We start from the raw sequence: 16,993 nt of genomic DNA on the forward strand, positions 1-16,993 counted from the left end.
GACAAAAAAGACCTAAGACAGTTGAGCAACTAGAATCCTACATTAGACAAGAATGGGTTAACATTCCTATCCCTAAACTTGAGAAACTTGTCTCCTCAGTCCCCAGACGTTTACAGACTGTTGTAAAGAGAAAAGGGGATGTCTCACAGTGGGAAACATGGCCTTGTCCCAACTTTGAGATGTGTTGCTGTCATGAAATTTAAAAATCACCTAATTTTTCCTCTTTGAATGATACATTTTCTCAGTTTAAACATTTTATATGTCATCTATGTTCTATTCTGAATAAAATATGGAATTTTGAAACTTCCACATCATTGCATTCTGTTTTTATTTACAATTTGTACTTTGTCCCAACTTTTTTGGAATCGGGGTTGTAAAAAACAAACCAAAAAACCTTAAATGTACTTGGTTCCTCGAAGTTCCCATGACACAACACTGGTTGAGAACCCCTGGCCTTGAACGTGCAACTTCTCCACACCCAGCTCTGAGCATAACTCCACCCACAGCAGAATTTAAAAAAAATAAATAAAAAATGCTCAGAAAGTGGGCAAGTGGGCAAGGAGAGGTGGAGTTTCAACTGGCATGTATTTGAAAATGACCACGGTCTCCAACTCAAGGGTGTGGCCTGGGGGAAGTGGCACACCCACCTTTGATTAGAAGTTGTCAACACTTTTTTTTTAATAAACAAACATTTCACGATGTAGAGAAGTACCAAACAATTGAGACTACGTCAGCATCGGCCTTGCAAGGCTCAGGACGGTTTTAACCACTAGGTGCCGTTTTGAGACGTTTTCAACCCATAAAATGCTACAATTTTTTTTAATAAAACTCACTTTGGTCAATATTATGATCAGGATTGATGTGTTTCATGACAGTGTAGTCATCATTTAGTTTACAGCTCAAAAAAAAGTGTTTAGTACCTCTTTAAACCCAAAAGAAAATTAGGGATAGAAAATGTGGACTGAAGACAGAAATTGTGTTTAACTCTAACAGAAGTTTAGTTTGTCGCCAATATACTGTTGCAGAAATAGTCTGACATGCAGTCATTAGATTAATCACTGGCTTCATTTATCAAAATGGCTTCCACACTCATCATTCAGCAGCACATAGAATAGCACTTGATCCAGCACAACATTCAACAGTTACTCGTAGGCAAAACATAATGAAGCTGTTTCATTCATCAGTTTAGCCATAAAAATATTCACTCCTCGAGATAAACCATGAAGATCAAGAAGAGTCTTCTCAGATGGTCTCCCTGAACTTTAGTGACAATATCACAAATAAATAAAACATCTGTAAATTACATAAATTTCAGCGTGACGTATTGTGGTTACAGTAAACTGTTACAGTGGACTTTGTCCTGCTTCTCACTCGGGACGATATCAGGCAAGAAATAAGTGCTTAAGAACCAGTTCAGAATCACGTATCACTGAGCCACGCCTCCGTTTCAGACAAACTCCACCCCCAGAGTAGCCAAACTAGTTCCGTCTGTAATTTCAGTATTAAATCCTCACTGCGCTCTTAAATCAACGGCACATAACACGCACATGTTAAACATTAATACTGCAGTTCTGTGATTTTACCAAAAAGTTTCTGCGCGAGAGTCCGGAGCTGGTTTGCATCCAGGCCTCGTTTAGCACATGACTGGAACTGCCAGTTGAGCATCTGCCCCAGCTGAGACCAGGTCGCTACGGGAGAACTCGCAAAGAACACCAGGTTCTAACAAAGCACACACAGTGATATAAGTAATTCATAACACAAGTTTTATTCTACATGTTAGAAGGATGCGTGTGTTTGACCCTCTGACCTTGGGGTCAGTAGACAGCAGGTTGAACCACAGTACAGAGGCCCAGGCGCTCTGCTGCTGGCTGGAGTTGGAGATCACGACGACGGGCAGAGAGCACGTCTGATAACGATCCACAGAGATTTTTAGAAAACCATAAACACCTTGTTAATCTTTGTGAAGAATAAACAGAGCCGTCTCACCTCCAGAGGGACAGACAGGCCGTGCAGGTTGAACTGTGTCTCAAAGTGTATGGTGTGAAGTTCCTCGGTCACGCTCAGAGACAGCTGCACGCACACGCGCACACACACACACACACACAGCTATTAAAACCGCTCATACACAAACAGGTTTAGTGATGCAGTCAGCGACCAATTTCAGTCAGTTTCTGCCAAAACCAAAATATATTGTAAGGACAATGCTCACACACTTAAAAACGTATTTGTCGCAGTTTGTGCTGCACTACATTGTGGGTTTTGTTTTGTTTTTAAATTAAATCCAAAAACTTAAATTTAACAGAAACACTTGTTCCTTTTCTGGATGTGTCATCATGCCGGCTGTGCATTTCACACAGCCCTGTGATGAATTAATGGTGTAATTATATAATATACATTATTTAGTCACTGCCTAAAAGTGGAGCTCCTGATGAGTTTATGAGCAAAATATTTCCAAGGGCACAAAATCAACCTGAATAGAATAACTGGAGCGTGCAGCACCATTAGGACTAATCCCCATGCGCCTGTTCCTGATTAGAGCTCAGTCACAGCGCAGACATTTATACAAGGACTCTGAGTAACACACAGACTTTGTGAAAGCCTTGTATTTTGTGTCACTTTTCTGGTTTTGACCCTGTTTGTGTTTTTGGACTGTGAGTATTGGAACCCTCCGATGTCCTGTCTGTGCCTCACTCCACCACTGCCTGGTTTTCGACTGCCTCCATTTGTCTCCGTTTTGGATCGGTTTGCTCGTGTTTTCAATAAAACTCTTCCTGCACTTACATCCGTCTATCGCCCTTACACGACACAAACTGTCACCTGTCCAACAAGCTCATGGACTAATAAAACTGTTTTAACTCATTTTATATGAAACCATCGTGAATATTTCCTGTAAAATGTGTCAGTAAATAATCCCATGTTATTTTTAAAAAGTAAATTAAAAATAAGCGCTGGACAAAAACCCCATCTATCTTATGGAAATAAAGATACAAATTTCATTGTCCAGTGGTCAAGTGTTTGAGAGACGTTGCCCTGCACTTATGGTTTGGTTCCCTGTGGCGGGACACGTAGGTCGTTCTTTCGTACAGACACAACACCCTCGAAAATCAGATCAATACATTACCATATTCTCTTAAGTATGGAGCTCCACTATGAATGCATGAAAATCTTAAACATGGAATGAAACATTATTCTACTGCAAATTACGAAAACGTGACAGATTGAGATGTATTTGAAATTATTTTGTGCGTTTTCTTTGGTTTAAATTAAATATGATGAACTACATCTATTTTAGACCAAATTTGTAGCTTTGAAAATAAGCGACAAATAAAAATAAAAGGCATTTTATGTAAATATGTAAAATGAGACAAATTAAGACTTTCACCAAGAACACCACTCACATCATTGCTGCCCTTCCCTCCTGCTCCAACCTTCCGCTCTTTCAAAGTCTGAGAGGAAACACATCATTTCATTTATCTGCCTCTGGATTTGATCAACAACATGTGAAGTCTGAGAATTTATAAAAAAAATTAAAATAAAAACCTCACCAAATGTCTGAAATCTGCCACCATTCCACCGTTCATGCTCTCAGACATGTTTAAGGCTTTACTCGACGTCCCCAGAACGTTAAACTTGCGATACCTTCAGCAAACATGTACAAACAAATATATTAATTAATTAGCTAGCTCGCTAGCTAGCTATTAAAATGTGAAATAAAGAGCATTAATTTGATTTGCGTACCCTTTCACATTCGGGACGTCCCTTAAAACACACAGAGTAAGAAAAACAAGTTTGTCAACAGGTTTGTTTGAGATAAAAAGTATATATTTTTAAAATAATGGACACGCTCTTACTTGTTAATGGACACGCTCACTTTCATGGCATGGTTGAGTTCAGGAACCTTAAAGAGAAACCTGTAAATACACGAGAACAGAAATATGATGAGCTCGAAGGGTAACATTGAGACAAGAGCACAGATACCACACACCGCAGAAGGCATGCAGTGGGAAATGCGACGCTACCAAGTGGACCAATCAGAGTTCTTGTGGTGTGGAGTTAAGGCCAATTTATGCTGACAACCCAGTCCTCACAGATGGCGTCGCAGATGGCGTCTGCGTAGCTCCCCCACCTTCGCAGACGCTCTGCGCGCACCTCCCAAAAATTGTGACCACCGCAGAAGCCTCGCAGACAGCGTCGCAGACAAGAGGGCTCTGATTGGTCCACTCTACATCCACTGTATACGCACTTCCACTTCCCTACTTTCCCGGTTTGGTTTGTTTTCACGACCGCCATTTTTAAAAACATGAGCAAAGATGGAGCAGCACGAAGAGCGGTTGATCGAGGAAGTGAGGACGTACGTACATCTATACGACTCCAATTCTAGTCATTATAAGTAACCGGAGGATAAACACTCCACTAACCACACCCACCAACTACTCCTAGCGATTTTGCGACTTCGCGCCCCCTTGCGTTGTGGCGGTGAATAACATCGCGCACGCCTATTACTCCCCGCTCAACGATAAATTACAACTGTCTGCGAAAAGCTATCTGCGAAAGCCTTGTCACAAGAGCATGCAGAGCCCTTACATTTCTGGAGAGGTGGACATCAGGCTACGGTGTAGGGTTCATGGAATCTACACCATGGATTCTATGCAGAAAAAAAAAAAAAAAAAAAACAGCCTTTAAGCCTGATCTTAATTTCCTACTCACTATTGTTCAGGGCCTTTTTATGTTGCTGCACAATTTTTTCTCCTCAGTTCCCGCCCACCATCCAACAGGTACCAACAAATAAGCATGAAGGCGAAGACATGCTTCCTGTGTGACACACATCTTTCCAAACTGCATCTTTCATGCCCACTTGGAACACACCCTGAGGAAAGCGCCAACTACTGTCTTCTGCATGCACAAGCTCACGGGCGCCCATGTGGCACTGTGATTGACAGGGATGAGGGAGTGTGCTCCTCCCACCCAGAGAGCAGGTGGATGGGTTTTGTTTCCAAAAGGAATTAGCTGTACTAAACAGCTGATTTTAGTGAAATTAAATCAATCAATCATTCTTGATCATGCTGATGAAGGCCGAATCCCATTTCACCCCTTGGACCAACCCCTTGGCCCTTCCCCTCCATTTTGCGCGTTCACGTGAAGGGGTAGGGGTATCCCAATCCCAGTTAACGCGGAGGGGTAGGGGAAGGGGTAGGGCTTCTGTACCCCTCCAAACGGAGATTTTCCTGGAGCTGACTCCGAACGAAGGGGTTTGAGTGATTTCCCACAATGCCATGCGGATTTCAGCGAGATTTCAGAAAGATGGCGGTTCCCGCGGCGAAAGATTGTCATAAATGTATTTTCTCCATTATTTACGTGTTTTAAGTTGTTATCCAGAGGAAACACGCCGCTTGATTCGCTTTCGAGCTGAGAATGAGCAGCGATTTCTGAAATCCAAGCTGCTGCTAAAAAGCTTTGGGAGTGAGTATTGTTTTCGGTTGCTTGACTGCGTACGTTTTGTTCTGTTATTCTCGCTTTTATTGTTTACATGAGTGTTCTGACACCTCATTCTGTCGGATGTGGTGCACGAAGCGCCAAAGATATCCCATTCAGTGGTGTTAGTTAACAAATCACACCCTGCCAGCAGAGATTTCTGGTTCTGGCTCTGACTGTAGCGGCTGGTCGCAGCCAATGACGCATTTGGTCGCGTTTTGCTAACGTAAACGCTGACGGAGGTACGCGATGACGTATGCGATCGTTGAAGGGCTATCCCAATACGTAGGGGTTGAATTTCAAGCCCTATCCCTTGTAGCTCAGTTTCAAGGGGAAGGGCCAAGGGGAAGGGGGAGGGGTAGGGGTAGAAATTAGAATTGGGATTGGGCCGTAGTAATTCATCCAACCCCTTGAAAAGTTTTTCTTAACTTCTTTGTAGCTGATGTGAACCAAACGTCTGTCACAGAAACGGTGTTCATCTAATCTGTTCTTCCATTCTGTATCTGCAAAACCATTTTTTTTAATGCCGCAATGATGATCCCGTAGCTCTGACTATCGTCATGGTGACCATCTCGGGTACCTCTCAAGCTGCTGGAGGATGCGAGAGAATTTTCTGTCCCAAGGTTTGGTTTAGAGCTCAGAATGTGTTGGGGGATTCCCAGGGACTTTCTGTCTCTGGAGGCATCAAAACGTGTGAAGATCTCTGTCTCTAGCCACAGTTCTCTCTTTGAGCCATTGTTGACTGGATTAGAAAGACTGCTCTCCCACTTCAATATTTTATGGGCCTCACACCTCCAGTTACGCACTGGAGACACAAACACACTGTTTTAGCTTGCTACAATTATTTTTTGAGAGCATGGTGAAATTGTTGTATTATTTAGCATGAATTTGTGATTGATAAACTCGGGAGGTATTTTAACATGAAGGTCCTTTAAGCTGAGCCCAAGTACACCAAGTTTAAATGTTTAGAGGACCTCATGTACATGTGATCACCTTGTGTTCTCCACAACTGATGATCACTGTAAAGGCATTTCACGTGACAAACACAGACTTGTCATTAAGTAGCAAAACCCTTAGAAAGCCATATAGTGAAAGAAAGATAGATAGATGGATGGACGGACGGACAGATGGAGCGAGCCACTCAGCTGACGCTGGTTTCCATTGGAGATGTTTATAAACTTGTGCTAATAATCTATATCTACATTATTAAATTTGTAAAGTATATAACTAACCTAAAATAAGTAATATATAATACAGTGAGACAAACATAATATGATTAATAATGAATAAAATTTGTATTTAAAAATATCAGAAAAAAAGTGCTTCCAATAGTTAATTCTAAATTTCTTAGTAGTCTAAGAGTTTTAACATAGTTAGGCAGAGATTATATAACATGGCAGCTGAACAAGCAAAAGTCCTGATTTTGAGTTTAATTTCATGATATGAATATTGTTCTTTACTCGTGTTATAGTTATGGACATCAGAGTTTTTAACAAAGGCTCTAGTACGTCTGTTTTCATGCTAGTTTCCAAAAGAAATGTTTTAGCCAATCAGAAGTCTGTGTTTCAAACAAAGAACGTCCTTTTACAATTATTTTAATTTTGTTTTGGGCGGTCCTAGGGCAGGTCTCCTAAAAAGGGACCCGACCTAAAAACTAATGGAAGAAATTCAAACCTCAGTGTTCTCCCGGATTTCACTCACGTCTATATTGGTTCTGTACAGTAAAAGCGTTTAAGGCAACTTCTTTCTTGTAAGTCTATTTTTTGGCTACTTTTGAGTTACAGACTTCCACAGCAAGGATAAAGAACCATCACTTCAAACTCTCATTAGCTTCTGTCTGTTCCTTGTTTTTGAATGAAGGGTAAAAAATTAGCATGTGACGACGGAACCAATGCAAATGTGACCTTTAGGCATTGAGGAGTGTGAGGTCCTTTACCTGGTTTTAACTGAGAACTGGACGCTTGTGCGCAGGACCAGGGGACCTCGACCCTGCGGCATGGAGGGCTGCGTCTCCACCACGAAAGCGCTAAAGCAAACACACATAGTAACACACACCCGTGTTTAAAGTACTGGTGGAAGGTGTATGAAGTGTGAAACTGTAAATGTATTTTATTACTTTTTTACAATTTTTATGACAATGAATGTTCACCTGTGGGGGGAGGGAGAGAGAGAGAGTGAGTGTGTGTGTACCTCTTCAGCAGAGTGGTTAGCAGTGTGTCCACTCTTTCCTGTAGGATGGGTTTTTGGGTCTTGATGGGATCTTCATCGTAACTTAACTTGTCATGAAGTTCCTCCAGTTTCTGCAGAAACTTGCGCAGTTGGAGCATTCCATCCCCCACTGCAGTGAACCTGTCCGAGTCACACAGAGTTTGGAGATCAGACAGACATCAAACAGGGATTAGACGCCAGACTCAGTTGTGAATCAGTGAGTTGATGGCACCACATTGGTGCTGAAGCAGCTCGTTGTCGTGCCGTCAGTGTGCAAACTGACTCGTTTAGGTGAACACTGAGAGTCAACTCACTGATATCATATCATACAGATTATTTTCTTCTTTTTTGTAAGGAGGATGTTTTTTTAACAGTGATGGAAGGAGTCTCCAGTGTCAACTCTTTGTAACAGTCAGAGGCCAAAATGTTTTCTAATGGTAATACCGCAAAGCTTTTAGAGAGAGAGAAAAAAAAAAAAAAAAGATTCATTTGGGAGTCAAAAGAGTCGACTCCTACTGGTGAGACAAGTCAAATGTTCTGAATCATTAAAAAAAGCTGAAATTCCCATCACCAGCAGTGATTACAACTTAAAAAAAAAAAAAGACCAGAATAATTTTCAGAAATAAATAAATAAAATCGTGCGAGTATAAACATCCCCTCCTATATCAAAGTGATCTCCAACTGGTCAGTTTCTTTTTTTTAAAAAGCTGGCGCAGATCAATGACTCGTGTGTTTTAAATTATTTTAATACATTTATTATTAAATATTCAGCTATAGCATGTTATAGATAAGCCTCAGTTCTTTTCTTACTGTTTAAAACAATAAAATAAATTCAACATTAAACTTCTTGACTTGAGACTCTTTGTGAATCTTCTTTAACACAATGGCTCAGTTAGTGTCAGAGTCTCACCATTTCTCCAGAGGTTCAAGGTTGGTGTCTTCCAGAGCCCCGATGCAGGAGACCTGCTGCCTGCGCTTCCACTCCTGCAGTTCCTCCAAAAGCACAGCCAAGAGATGGTCAACACTGTCCAGCAGTGACGCCGTCTCCAAGAGAAACGACTGAGGAACACGAGGACATTCTCAAAACGCTATCCGGGAACCAACAGTACCACCATACACACGTGCATACGTTAGAGACGTACCTTTCTGGCAGCGTTGAGTCTGTTGAGCATCATTTTAAGCATTTTTATCTGCTCGTTTTTCTCCGTTTCATCTGTCGTTCCTGAAATCACATGATTACTGTTACATTATAAATTCTTTAAGTATGAAGATCTGAGCTGTCAATCTAACAAGGAGAGTGAAAGCTGAGGATGCTCCTGTAGGATCATATTTATATCCAGATATAGCCATACAACCAGAACGTCATTGTGAAAGAGAAAATAGGAAGTAATGCAAGGACACAGAGTCTGACGTCGAGAGAAGATGATCTCACCATCCATCTGGTATGTCTGATATTTGAAGTCAAACTCATCCTGCTGCTCCTCCAAACACCTCAGTGAGTGCTCCATCACCTGTCAATCAATCAATCAATCCATCCATGCATCAATTAAATGTCCATCCATCCATCCATCCATCCATCCATCCATCCATCCATCCATCAACAGGAACACAGCAGAAATTCACTGAGACACACCTGAACTTTGCTCTTAAAATCTCGGATATTCTTCTCCAAGTGTTTCTGTGTTTCCGACTCCATGGAGCTCTGCTGAACCTGCAACATCTGCACCTGAGAGAAGAACAAGCAAGGGGGGTTGAGAGGTGGGAGGGGTTGGACTGTAGTTAGAGATGCTTGCTTGTTATTTGCATGACGATAACCTCGCTCTAATTTATGTCACCCAGCCCTGCCCCACTTTATTTTTATATGACCAGAGAGTGCTCACACAGCACTGCAAGTTGACTGATCATATCAATGTCTGTGTTAACACAAGTTGAGAGCAACGGCAAGGTTGACACGACAGCAGCAACGATTTGGACTGCAACCATCACAACAGCAGCGATGGTGCTGATGACAGCAACCGTGTGGATGACGGCGATTTTGTTGATGACAGCAGCGACAGCGTGGACGACAGCAGCGACCAACGCGAAGGCAGCGACGGCAGCGACCAACGCGAAGGCAGCGACGGCAGCGACCAACGCGAAGGCAGCGACGGCAGCGACCAACGCGAAGGCAGCGACCAACGCGACGGCAGCGACCAACGCAACGGCAGCGACCAACGCGACGGCAGCGACCAACGCGACGGCAGCGACGGCAGCGACCAACGCGAAGGCAGCGACGGCAGCGACCAACGCGAAGGCAGCGACGGCAGCGACCAACGCGAAGGCAGCGACGGCAGCGACCAACGCGAAGGCAGCGACCAACGCGAAGGCAGCGACCAACGCGAAGGCAGCGACGGCAGCGACCAACGCGAAGGCAGCGACCAACGCGAAGGCAGCGACCAACGCGAAGGCAGCGACCAACGCGAAGGCAGCGACGGCAGCGACCAACGCGAAGGCAGCGACCAACGCGACGGCAGCGACGGCAGCGACCAACGCGAAGGCAGCGACGGCAGCGACCAACGCGAAGGCAGCGACGGCAGCGACCAACGCGAAGGCAGCGACGGCAGCGACCAACGCGAAGGCAGCGACGGCAGCGACCAACGCGAAGGCAGCGACGGCAGCGACCAACGCGAAGGCAGCGACGGCAGCGACCAACGCGAAGGCAGCGACGGCAGCGACCAACGCGAAGGCAGCGACGGCGTTGACGGCAGCGACCAACGCGAAGGCAGCGACCAACGCGAAGGCAGCGACGGTGATGATAATGGGAATGATAATGAGAGTGATGGCAGCGATGACAACAGTGATAACGACAGCAGTGACGATGGTGATTATAACAACAGTGACGGGGTTGACAATGGTGATTATAACAGTACTGCTGAAGATGAGAGTGATGGCAGTGATGACTGTAATGACCATGATAACAATAATGGCAATCATGGTGATAATGAAGCTGATAATCATGATGATGATAACGGAAGTGGTGATGCTGATGAAAAGGGCAGTAATGAAGGTGAAAGTAATGGCCATGATGATCGTAATAAGAGTGATAAGGACGGTGATGAGATCACAGTGATGATTATGATAATGATAATCATGGATAAAGATACTGACGGTGAAGATGACAGCAGTCAATGTAATAACAGTGATGATATTTCAGTAACAGTTTCTCACTTCCTGTGCCAGCTCTGCAGCCCCCAGAATCTCTTGCTCTTTCATCAGGAACCAGTTGATGGTTTCAGCCAAATTGCACGGATCTTCCTGGTACCTTTGCTATAAACAGAAATAACTTATTTGACTAAAATGTCCTCCACAGGCCATTAAACTCAAAGTAAGATGAGAAATGAGTTTTACCTGAAATTGTTGTTTGAAATGACGGAAATTACGATGCATGAGGAAGTTATTCTCCTGCACAAATCGGCTGTACTGATTATCCAGGTTCTCCAACAGGATCTGGAACAGAACCACGGCCCGGGATGAGTCCCGCAAAGCCCGTTCCCTAGTCACACACAGAGTTAAATTATTATTAGTGCACCACCGCTACAGTATAAATAGGGAAGGTTTCTGACTTTCCTTCAATCATTTGTTTGTTGGTTCATTCATTTGTGTGTGTGCGCGCGCCTCACCAGTCCTGTTCCTCGATCCAATGAGCAAGATATTCTCTCACGGCCATGGGCAGAGAGTCACCGTGGTACAGCTCATCAACCTTTTGTAAACACACCGAGTCGAGCTGCTTCAGACGCTCCCACTGCGCCATTCTACACACACATTTTATTTAAGATAGATTCAAGATTTATAACTTGAACATTCCTAATTCCACAGGTCACTTTATAACATTTTTGCTGCTGCGTAATTTAATTTAATACACTTCATATCTTCATGTTTACCTGCTGTACCTCAAGTGCCCTTGACTGTTTGGTTATTTGAACCAATTTATGTGTGTATATATATATATATATATATATATATATATATATATATATATATATATATATACACACGAGTGTTTAGTCTACGTCTAGTTCATATCTAGAGTGTTTATACTGTCTGAGTGTTTAGTCTGTGTGTAGTTCTTATCTAGTGTTTATACTGTTTATATTGTTTGAGTGTTTAGTCTATGGCTACGTTCACACTGCAGGCTGAAGTGACTCAAATCCGATCTTTTCGCCCATATGTGACCTGTATCCGATCTTTTATTGACAATATGAACAACACAGATCCGATTTTTTCAAATCCGACCCAGGCCGTTTGGATATGTGGTCCTAATTCCGATTCCTATCCGCTCTTTTCATATGCGACTTCAGTCTGAACCGCCAGGTCGCATTCATCCGACTTACACGTCATCAACAAGCCACAAACGTCACTATTCTGCGCTGAAGTAGGCGGCGGGTCTCTCAAAAAAGTTACAACAACATGGCGCATAATCACGGGCGCAGATAGAGGGTGGGACGAGTCATATTTAAATTCACCTCGTTCGGTCCCCCCCACTTATAGGGAGGAAAAAACGTCTATGCTGTCTTTCTTTGCATAAGGCAAACCTCACGGAAAAATCAAAAGACTAATTACCATTCGGTTTATTGAGGTGCACAGCAGTGTATACAGAGTTGCAACAACTCACATAAAACAAAACAAAGACTGATATTCGGTTGGTTGAGCTGCGCAGACTGCACAGGTTGCGAGCTCGAGCTTGGTTGCTATGGTTACTAACAACAAGTTTGACAGGCATATCGGGGTTGGGGTTGGTTTGCTGGCAGCTTTGTCCCCCCCAGTTCAAAAAACGTATCTGCGCCCCTGCGCATGACATCAATGCGAGGGACGCTTCGGGCTGTGAAGGTTCTGAATCTTCTCAATGGAAGGACGCAGAGGTTAGGGAGCTGATTTCCATTTGGGGGGATGCAGCTATTCAAGCTAGATTGGATGAGTCATACCGCAACCAGGCGGTTTTACTTCCGTAAACACTGGCCATGCTCACTGCGTGTGACGTCGTCGTATCCTGCAGTGCGCATGCGGAACACTTTTAGGTCGCTTTTCGTTCATACTGAGGATCACATACAAGTCGCATATATTTGTTAACGTGAACGACCTCACAAAAAAAATTGGATTTCACAAAAAAATCGGAATTGAGCATTAAGCCTTGCAGTGTGAACGTAGCGTATGTCTAGTTCCTATCTAGAGTGTTTATACTGTTTATATTGTTTGTTTGTTTTTTCAATTATTCTATTTTTATTTATTGCATTGCCAGTTTGCACCGTGGGTCAGAGAGGACTGAAATTTCATCTGTGCTGTATGTCGAGCATGTATAGCATATTTGACAATAAAGTTGACTTGACTTGATCGAGCTCTGTGCTGAGCCATTTCGTTGTGTGTCCACTTGTTGCGGACTGAACGACAATAAAGGCTGTCTTAGTCATTTATGCATAATTTCTGGAATGAGTCTCCAGTGTCAGCGCTCTGTTTCCAACATGTTCCGCACTGAGGAGTTCACACCGCCGCCACTTCCGGAGAGCCAAAACAGGAAAGCCTGATGAGGGAATGACGCCACCGGAAGTTGTGCACAAAGTTGTGCTCACGGGATTCAAGAACATTATGGATGAGGAAATAAACAATACGAATAAATTAAATGCGACTTGTGTTCTTAAAATTCGCGGGATTAAGAGCGTTATTTATTTTGTCGGAAAGTAAATAAACTGAGGAGAAACAGACAGCGTTATTAAATAAATATGAATCTTCTCTGAATAAACAGTGAAACTGCATTCTGCTCAGAACAGGCTGACACTGAACCCTGACCCGACCCGCACCGCCTGCATCAGCACCAACACCGCGGCCCTGTGTTTACACTCACCCGCCTTCTGGAGTCTGTTGGTTTAATAAATGCTCAGATCCGCAGACTAAAGCAGGGCAAAGACGACACTGGCATTGAAGACCTGTACAGGAAGTCCCGCTAACCGGCAGCTCATTAACGCCTGTAAACAGCACACAGACTAGCGGATAAACAAACAAACAAACAACTCGCTGCTTCTGACTGAATACGGCTTACCATTAAACCCGCCCTCCGAGCACGCAGCAGCTGATTGGTCAGACCGCTCTGCGTGAGTTCTCTGTACTGCTCCGCCATTGGCTGCTCGTTCCTCACCTCCCGCCCTTACATGACGGATCTACACGTGACCAAAAGTGAGGCCTGCGATTGGATGATAGCTCCGTCGATCAAACTTGCTCAGGGGGAAAGCGAGAGGAAGAAAGAGAACGAAACTTAAGCAGTGAGAATCGCTTCTTCCAAGAAATGACGATGTGAAAGTTAAAGCGCGTCACAGCAGCGCGGGGCATTTAAACACGGGCGATTGCTCTAAGACAGCGAGGGAGGCTCAGCCTCCTCTAAAAATGACGAACATCGTGTAGGATGAATTGTGCTAGGCTTATGTTATAGCCGACCTTATAACATTGCTATTTCAGATCCAGAATCATAGAAATATATGTGCTCAACCCAACTACAGTGCGAAATCATTCCGTTATAACTTTCCCCAGTTCGCCTAATGTGTGCGTGAGTTTTCCCCCTCGTGACAGCGCGATGCAGCCCAGCCTCAGTGCACTTCAATGGCATTTGGGAGCTCTGCGCTTTTCAATCTCAAAATGCAAGACGGTTATTGAGGTTTTTCACCCACGTGACCAAGTCATGTGATGCATCGTTAGGCTGCCATTTTGGACGTCACGGCTCGAATCAGTTTGAATGCGAGGAAGGCGACAAACGAAAAACATAAAAGAAAAAGGAGCGAGATGCAGAAAACACCTTCACTATCCAGCGACGTAGGGCATTTACAGGGCGAGCAGAGGGAGAGGTATTTGCAAAAATTGAGGTTAGCAGGCTTAGAGAACGACGTTTACCTGCTTCCACCAGGATTGTTCACTGACGTACGGAAGTACACGAAGCCCTCGTCTTTACCTGACTTCGGCCCACATGATCTGTATACCTATGTCATTAAAAACCCATCGCCATACACAGGTATTGATCTGAAAGCGTATAAGAGTTTGGATGCCTACAAATATTTTGTGTCAGGCTGGGTAACATGCCTACATCAGCGGGTCGTCCCTGGAGCCGGTGGTCGCCATCTTATTACAGCTAAGGTTTGTTCACATTTTCATTTACTTTCGGTCCTCAGGATAAACAAAATGTTATTAAATGTCATTGAAATAACTTCTTAGTCTGTTGAGACATGGCCCGTTATAAATTTGCTGTTACCAGGCAATGACCAAGAACTGTATTATTAGGGTCGGTGTCTGTGTTGTAGCAGTGTACTAGCAGCTAGCTGTTAGCACTAGCTAATGTCAACAACATAGTAGCTAGTATGTTACTGTAGCAATGTTTACGTTCAGTCATTTGGATGACTGTTAAAACCTTTCAGTCTCAAGTTTTTCCTTTACTGTATTTACTAGTTTATTGTAATTATGATCCGGCAGCTATTTACACCGGATCCAGTGTAAATAGCTGCCGGAGCGCGCTCCGGCTTGCTCCCCCTCAAATTAAGCAGCGCACTCCGGCTCCGGGAGCAAGCCGGAGCACGCTGCTTAATTTGAGGGGGAGCAAGCCGGAGCGCTCTCCGGAACCTCAGCCAGAGCATTCCGGGAGCAAGCCGGAGCGCACTGCTTAATTTGAGGGGGAGCAAGCCGGAGCGCTCTCCGGAACCTCGGCCAGAGCATTCCGGGAGCAAGCCGGAGCGCGCTGCTTAATTTGAGAGGGAGCAAGCCGGAGTGCGCTGCTTAATTTGAGGGAGAGCAAGCTGGAGCACGCTCCGGAACCTCGGCCAGAGCACTCCGGGAGCAAGCCGGAGCGCGCTGCTTAATTTGAGGGGGAGCAAGCCGGAGCACGCTCCGGAACCTCGGCCGGAGCACTCCTGGAGCAAGCCGGAGTGCGCTGCTTAATTTGAGGGGGAGCAAGCCGGAGCGCGCTCCGGCAGCTATTTACACTGGATCCAGTGTAAATAGCTGCCGGATCATAATTACAGTAAACTAGTAAATACAGTAAAGGAAAAACTTGAGACTGAAAGGTTTTAACAGTCATCCAAATGACTGAACGTAAACATTGCTACAGTAACATACTAGCTACTATGTTGTTGACATTAGCTAGCTTGACCTTCAAAATGGCGGACACCGGGGCATCACGTGACCCTGTGACGTCAGGTGAAATACCTCAATTGGACAAATACTGCGAAAACGCCCGCCCACCGGACTCCCAGACTCACAGTGGGAGGGACATGGCAGTTTCCGTGAGGAGACTGGTGATTGGTGAAAGCGGCCAGATATTTTCTTTGATTGACAGCTCGTTTCAACTATAGACAGGCAGCGGTGAATCTCAGTTCAGTCCCATGCGGATTCGCAAGTGTTGTGGTGTATTGTAAGAGATCAGCTTACATTTCGATTTCATTCATTACATACGGTTTCTACCAGCTTTTTTAGTTTGTATATATTTTCATTGTAAATAAAGTGTAAATATAGTGTTGTCAAGTTTGCTATCTTAGTTCCAGAAATTTCATTTATTTGAATGACTGAACTTGAACTTGAGGGGGCTAGTCAGCTAGCAAGAAAGCTGCGCATGGATGCCAAGCATTGCTGATTTAATTTTGGCAAAGCCATTTGCCAGTCTTCCTTTCGAGAAAAAAATTAAAATTAAAGAGCAGGGTAGACCAACGCCTCAAACTGACTTGGTGAAAAAGTTAGGGAATAATACTCGTTCCTTTCAGCTCTCCTGGTACGAGAAAGTGAATTGGCTAACAGCAAGTGACCCACATCAACAACAGTAAATAGGCTACTTTAGTAATATGTCATGGATGGACCAAAAATATAGAATCTATTTAAAATGTTTATGCTGAGTATATTATATTGGAATATATATTTTTCTGGATATGAATTAAACACAGCTACAATTTGGAAAACATTTTTAAACAAAAACACAGCTGAGAACATTTCACACTACAGACCTGGATTAAAAGTGAAGGGTTATCAAAATTGTCAATAAAACATTTCTCAGTCAAAATAAGTAAAATATCGGGAAAGTGTCATTGAATGAAATGTGTGGCACCCAGCTCTATGTTTGGCTCCCCAAGGTCAGTGCTTGTGCCTATTCCAGAACACTCTGCTGTTACTGCTGAGGTTCCTGACAAAGAGCTGCTTTCAATAATGATCAATTTTTAAACAACATGCCACAATTTTAAAATATAAAATGTTAAAATATACCCCCCCCAACACCACCATCATGTATATTGGACAGTAGGCTAATGGGCTAAAAGAA

General features: G+C 43.8%; 1 protein-coding gene across 4 annotated transcripts in view; it reads right to left on the reverse strand.

The window, feature by feature from the left end:
- stat2 (signal transducer and activator of transcription 2) overlaps nt 1-13,763 on the reverse strand; it is an 82,736-nt gene extending 68,973 nt beyond the window's left edge. For all 4 annotated transcript variants that reach the window (XM_060920224.1, XM_060920221.1, XM_060920222.1 and 1 more), the window contains exons 1-17: nt 13,556-13,763; nt 11,340-11,471; nt 11,068-11,212; nt 10,888-10,986; nt 9,314-9,406; nt 9,113-9,191; nt 8,823-8,902; nt 8,591-8,739; nt 7,663-7,821; nt 7,409-7,498; nt 3,852-3,911; nt 3,739-3,759; nt 3,546-3,639; nt 3,399-3,446; nt 1,987-2,070; nt 1,808-1,906; nt 1,584-1,719 (exon numbers count right to left, since the gene is read on the reverse strand). In XM_060920224.1, coding sequence (XP_060776207.1) covers nt 1,584-1,719; nt 1,808-1,906; nt 1,987-2,070; nt 3,399-3,446; nt 3,546-3,639; nt 3,739-3,759; nt 3,852-3,911; nt 7,409-7,498; nt 7,663-7,821; nt 8,591-8,739; nt 8,823-8,902; nt 9,113-9,191; nt 9,314-9,406; nt 10,888-10,986; nt 11,068-11,212; nt 11,340-11,470 — 1,567 coding nt within the window. In that variant the 5' untranslated portion in view covers nt 11,471; nt 13,556-13,763. The remainder of the gene's footprint in view (nt 1-1,583; nt 1,720-1,807; nt 1,907-1,986; nt 2,071-3,398; nt 3,447-3,545; nt 3,640-3,738; nt 3,760-3,851; nt 3,912-7,408; nt 7,499-7,662; nt 7,822-8,590; nt 8,740-8,822; nt 8,903-9,112; nt 9,192-9,313; nt 9,407-10,887; nt 10,987-11,067; nt 11,213-11,339; nt 11,472-13,555) is intronic.
- Nucleotides 13,764-16,993: the final 3,230 nt, after the last annotated feature.

This window comes from Neoarius graeffei, chromosome 4 (genome assembly GCF_027579695.1).
Source record: "Neoarius graeffei isolate fNeoGra1 chromosome 4, fNeoGra1.pri, whole genome shotgun sequence".
Taxonomy (NCBI): domain Eukaryota; kingdom Metazoa; phylum Chordata; class Actinopteri; order Siluriformes; family Ariidae; genus Neoarius; species Neoarius graeffei.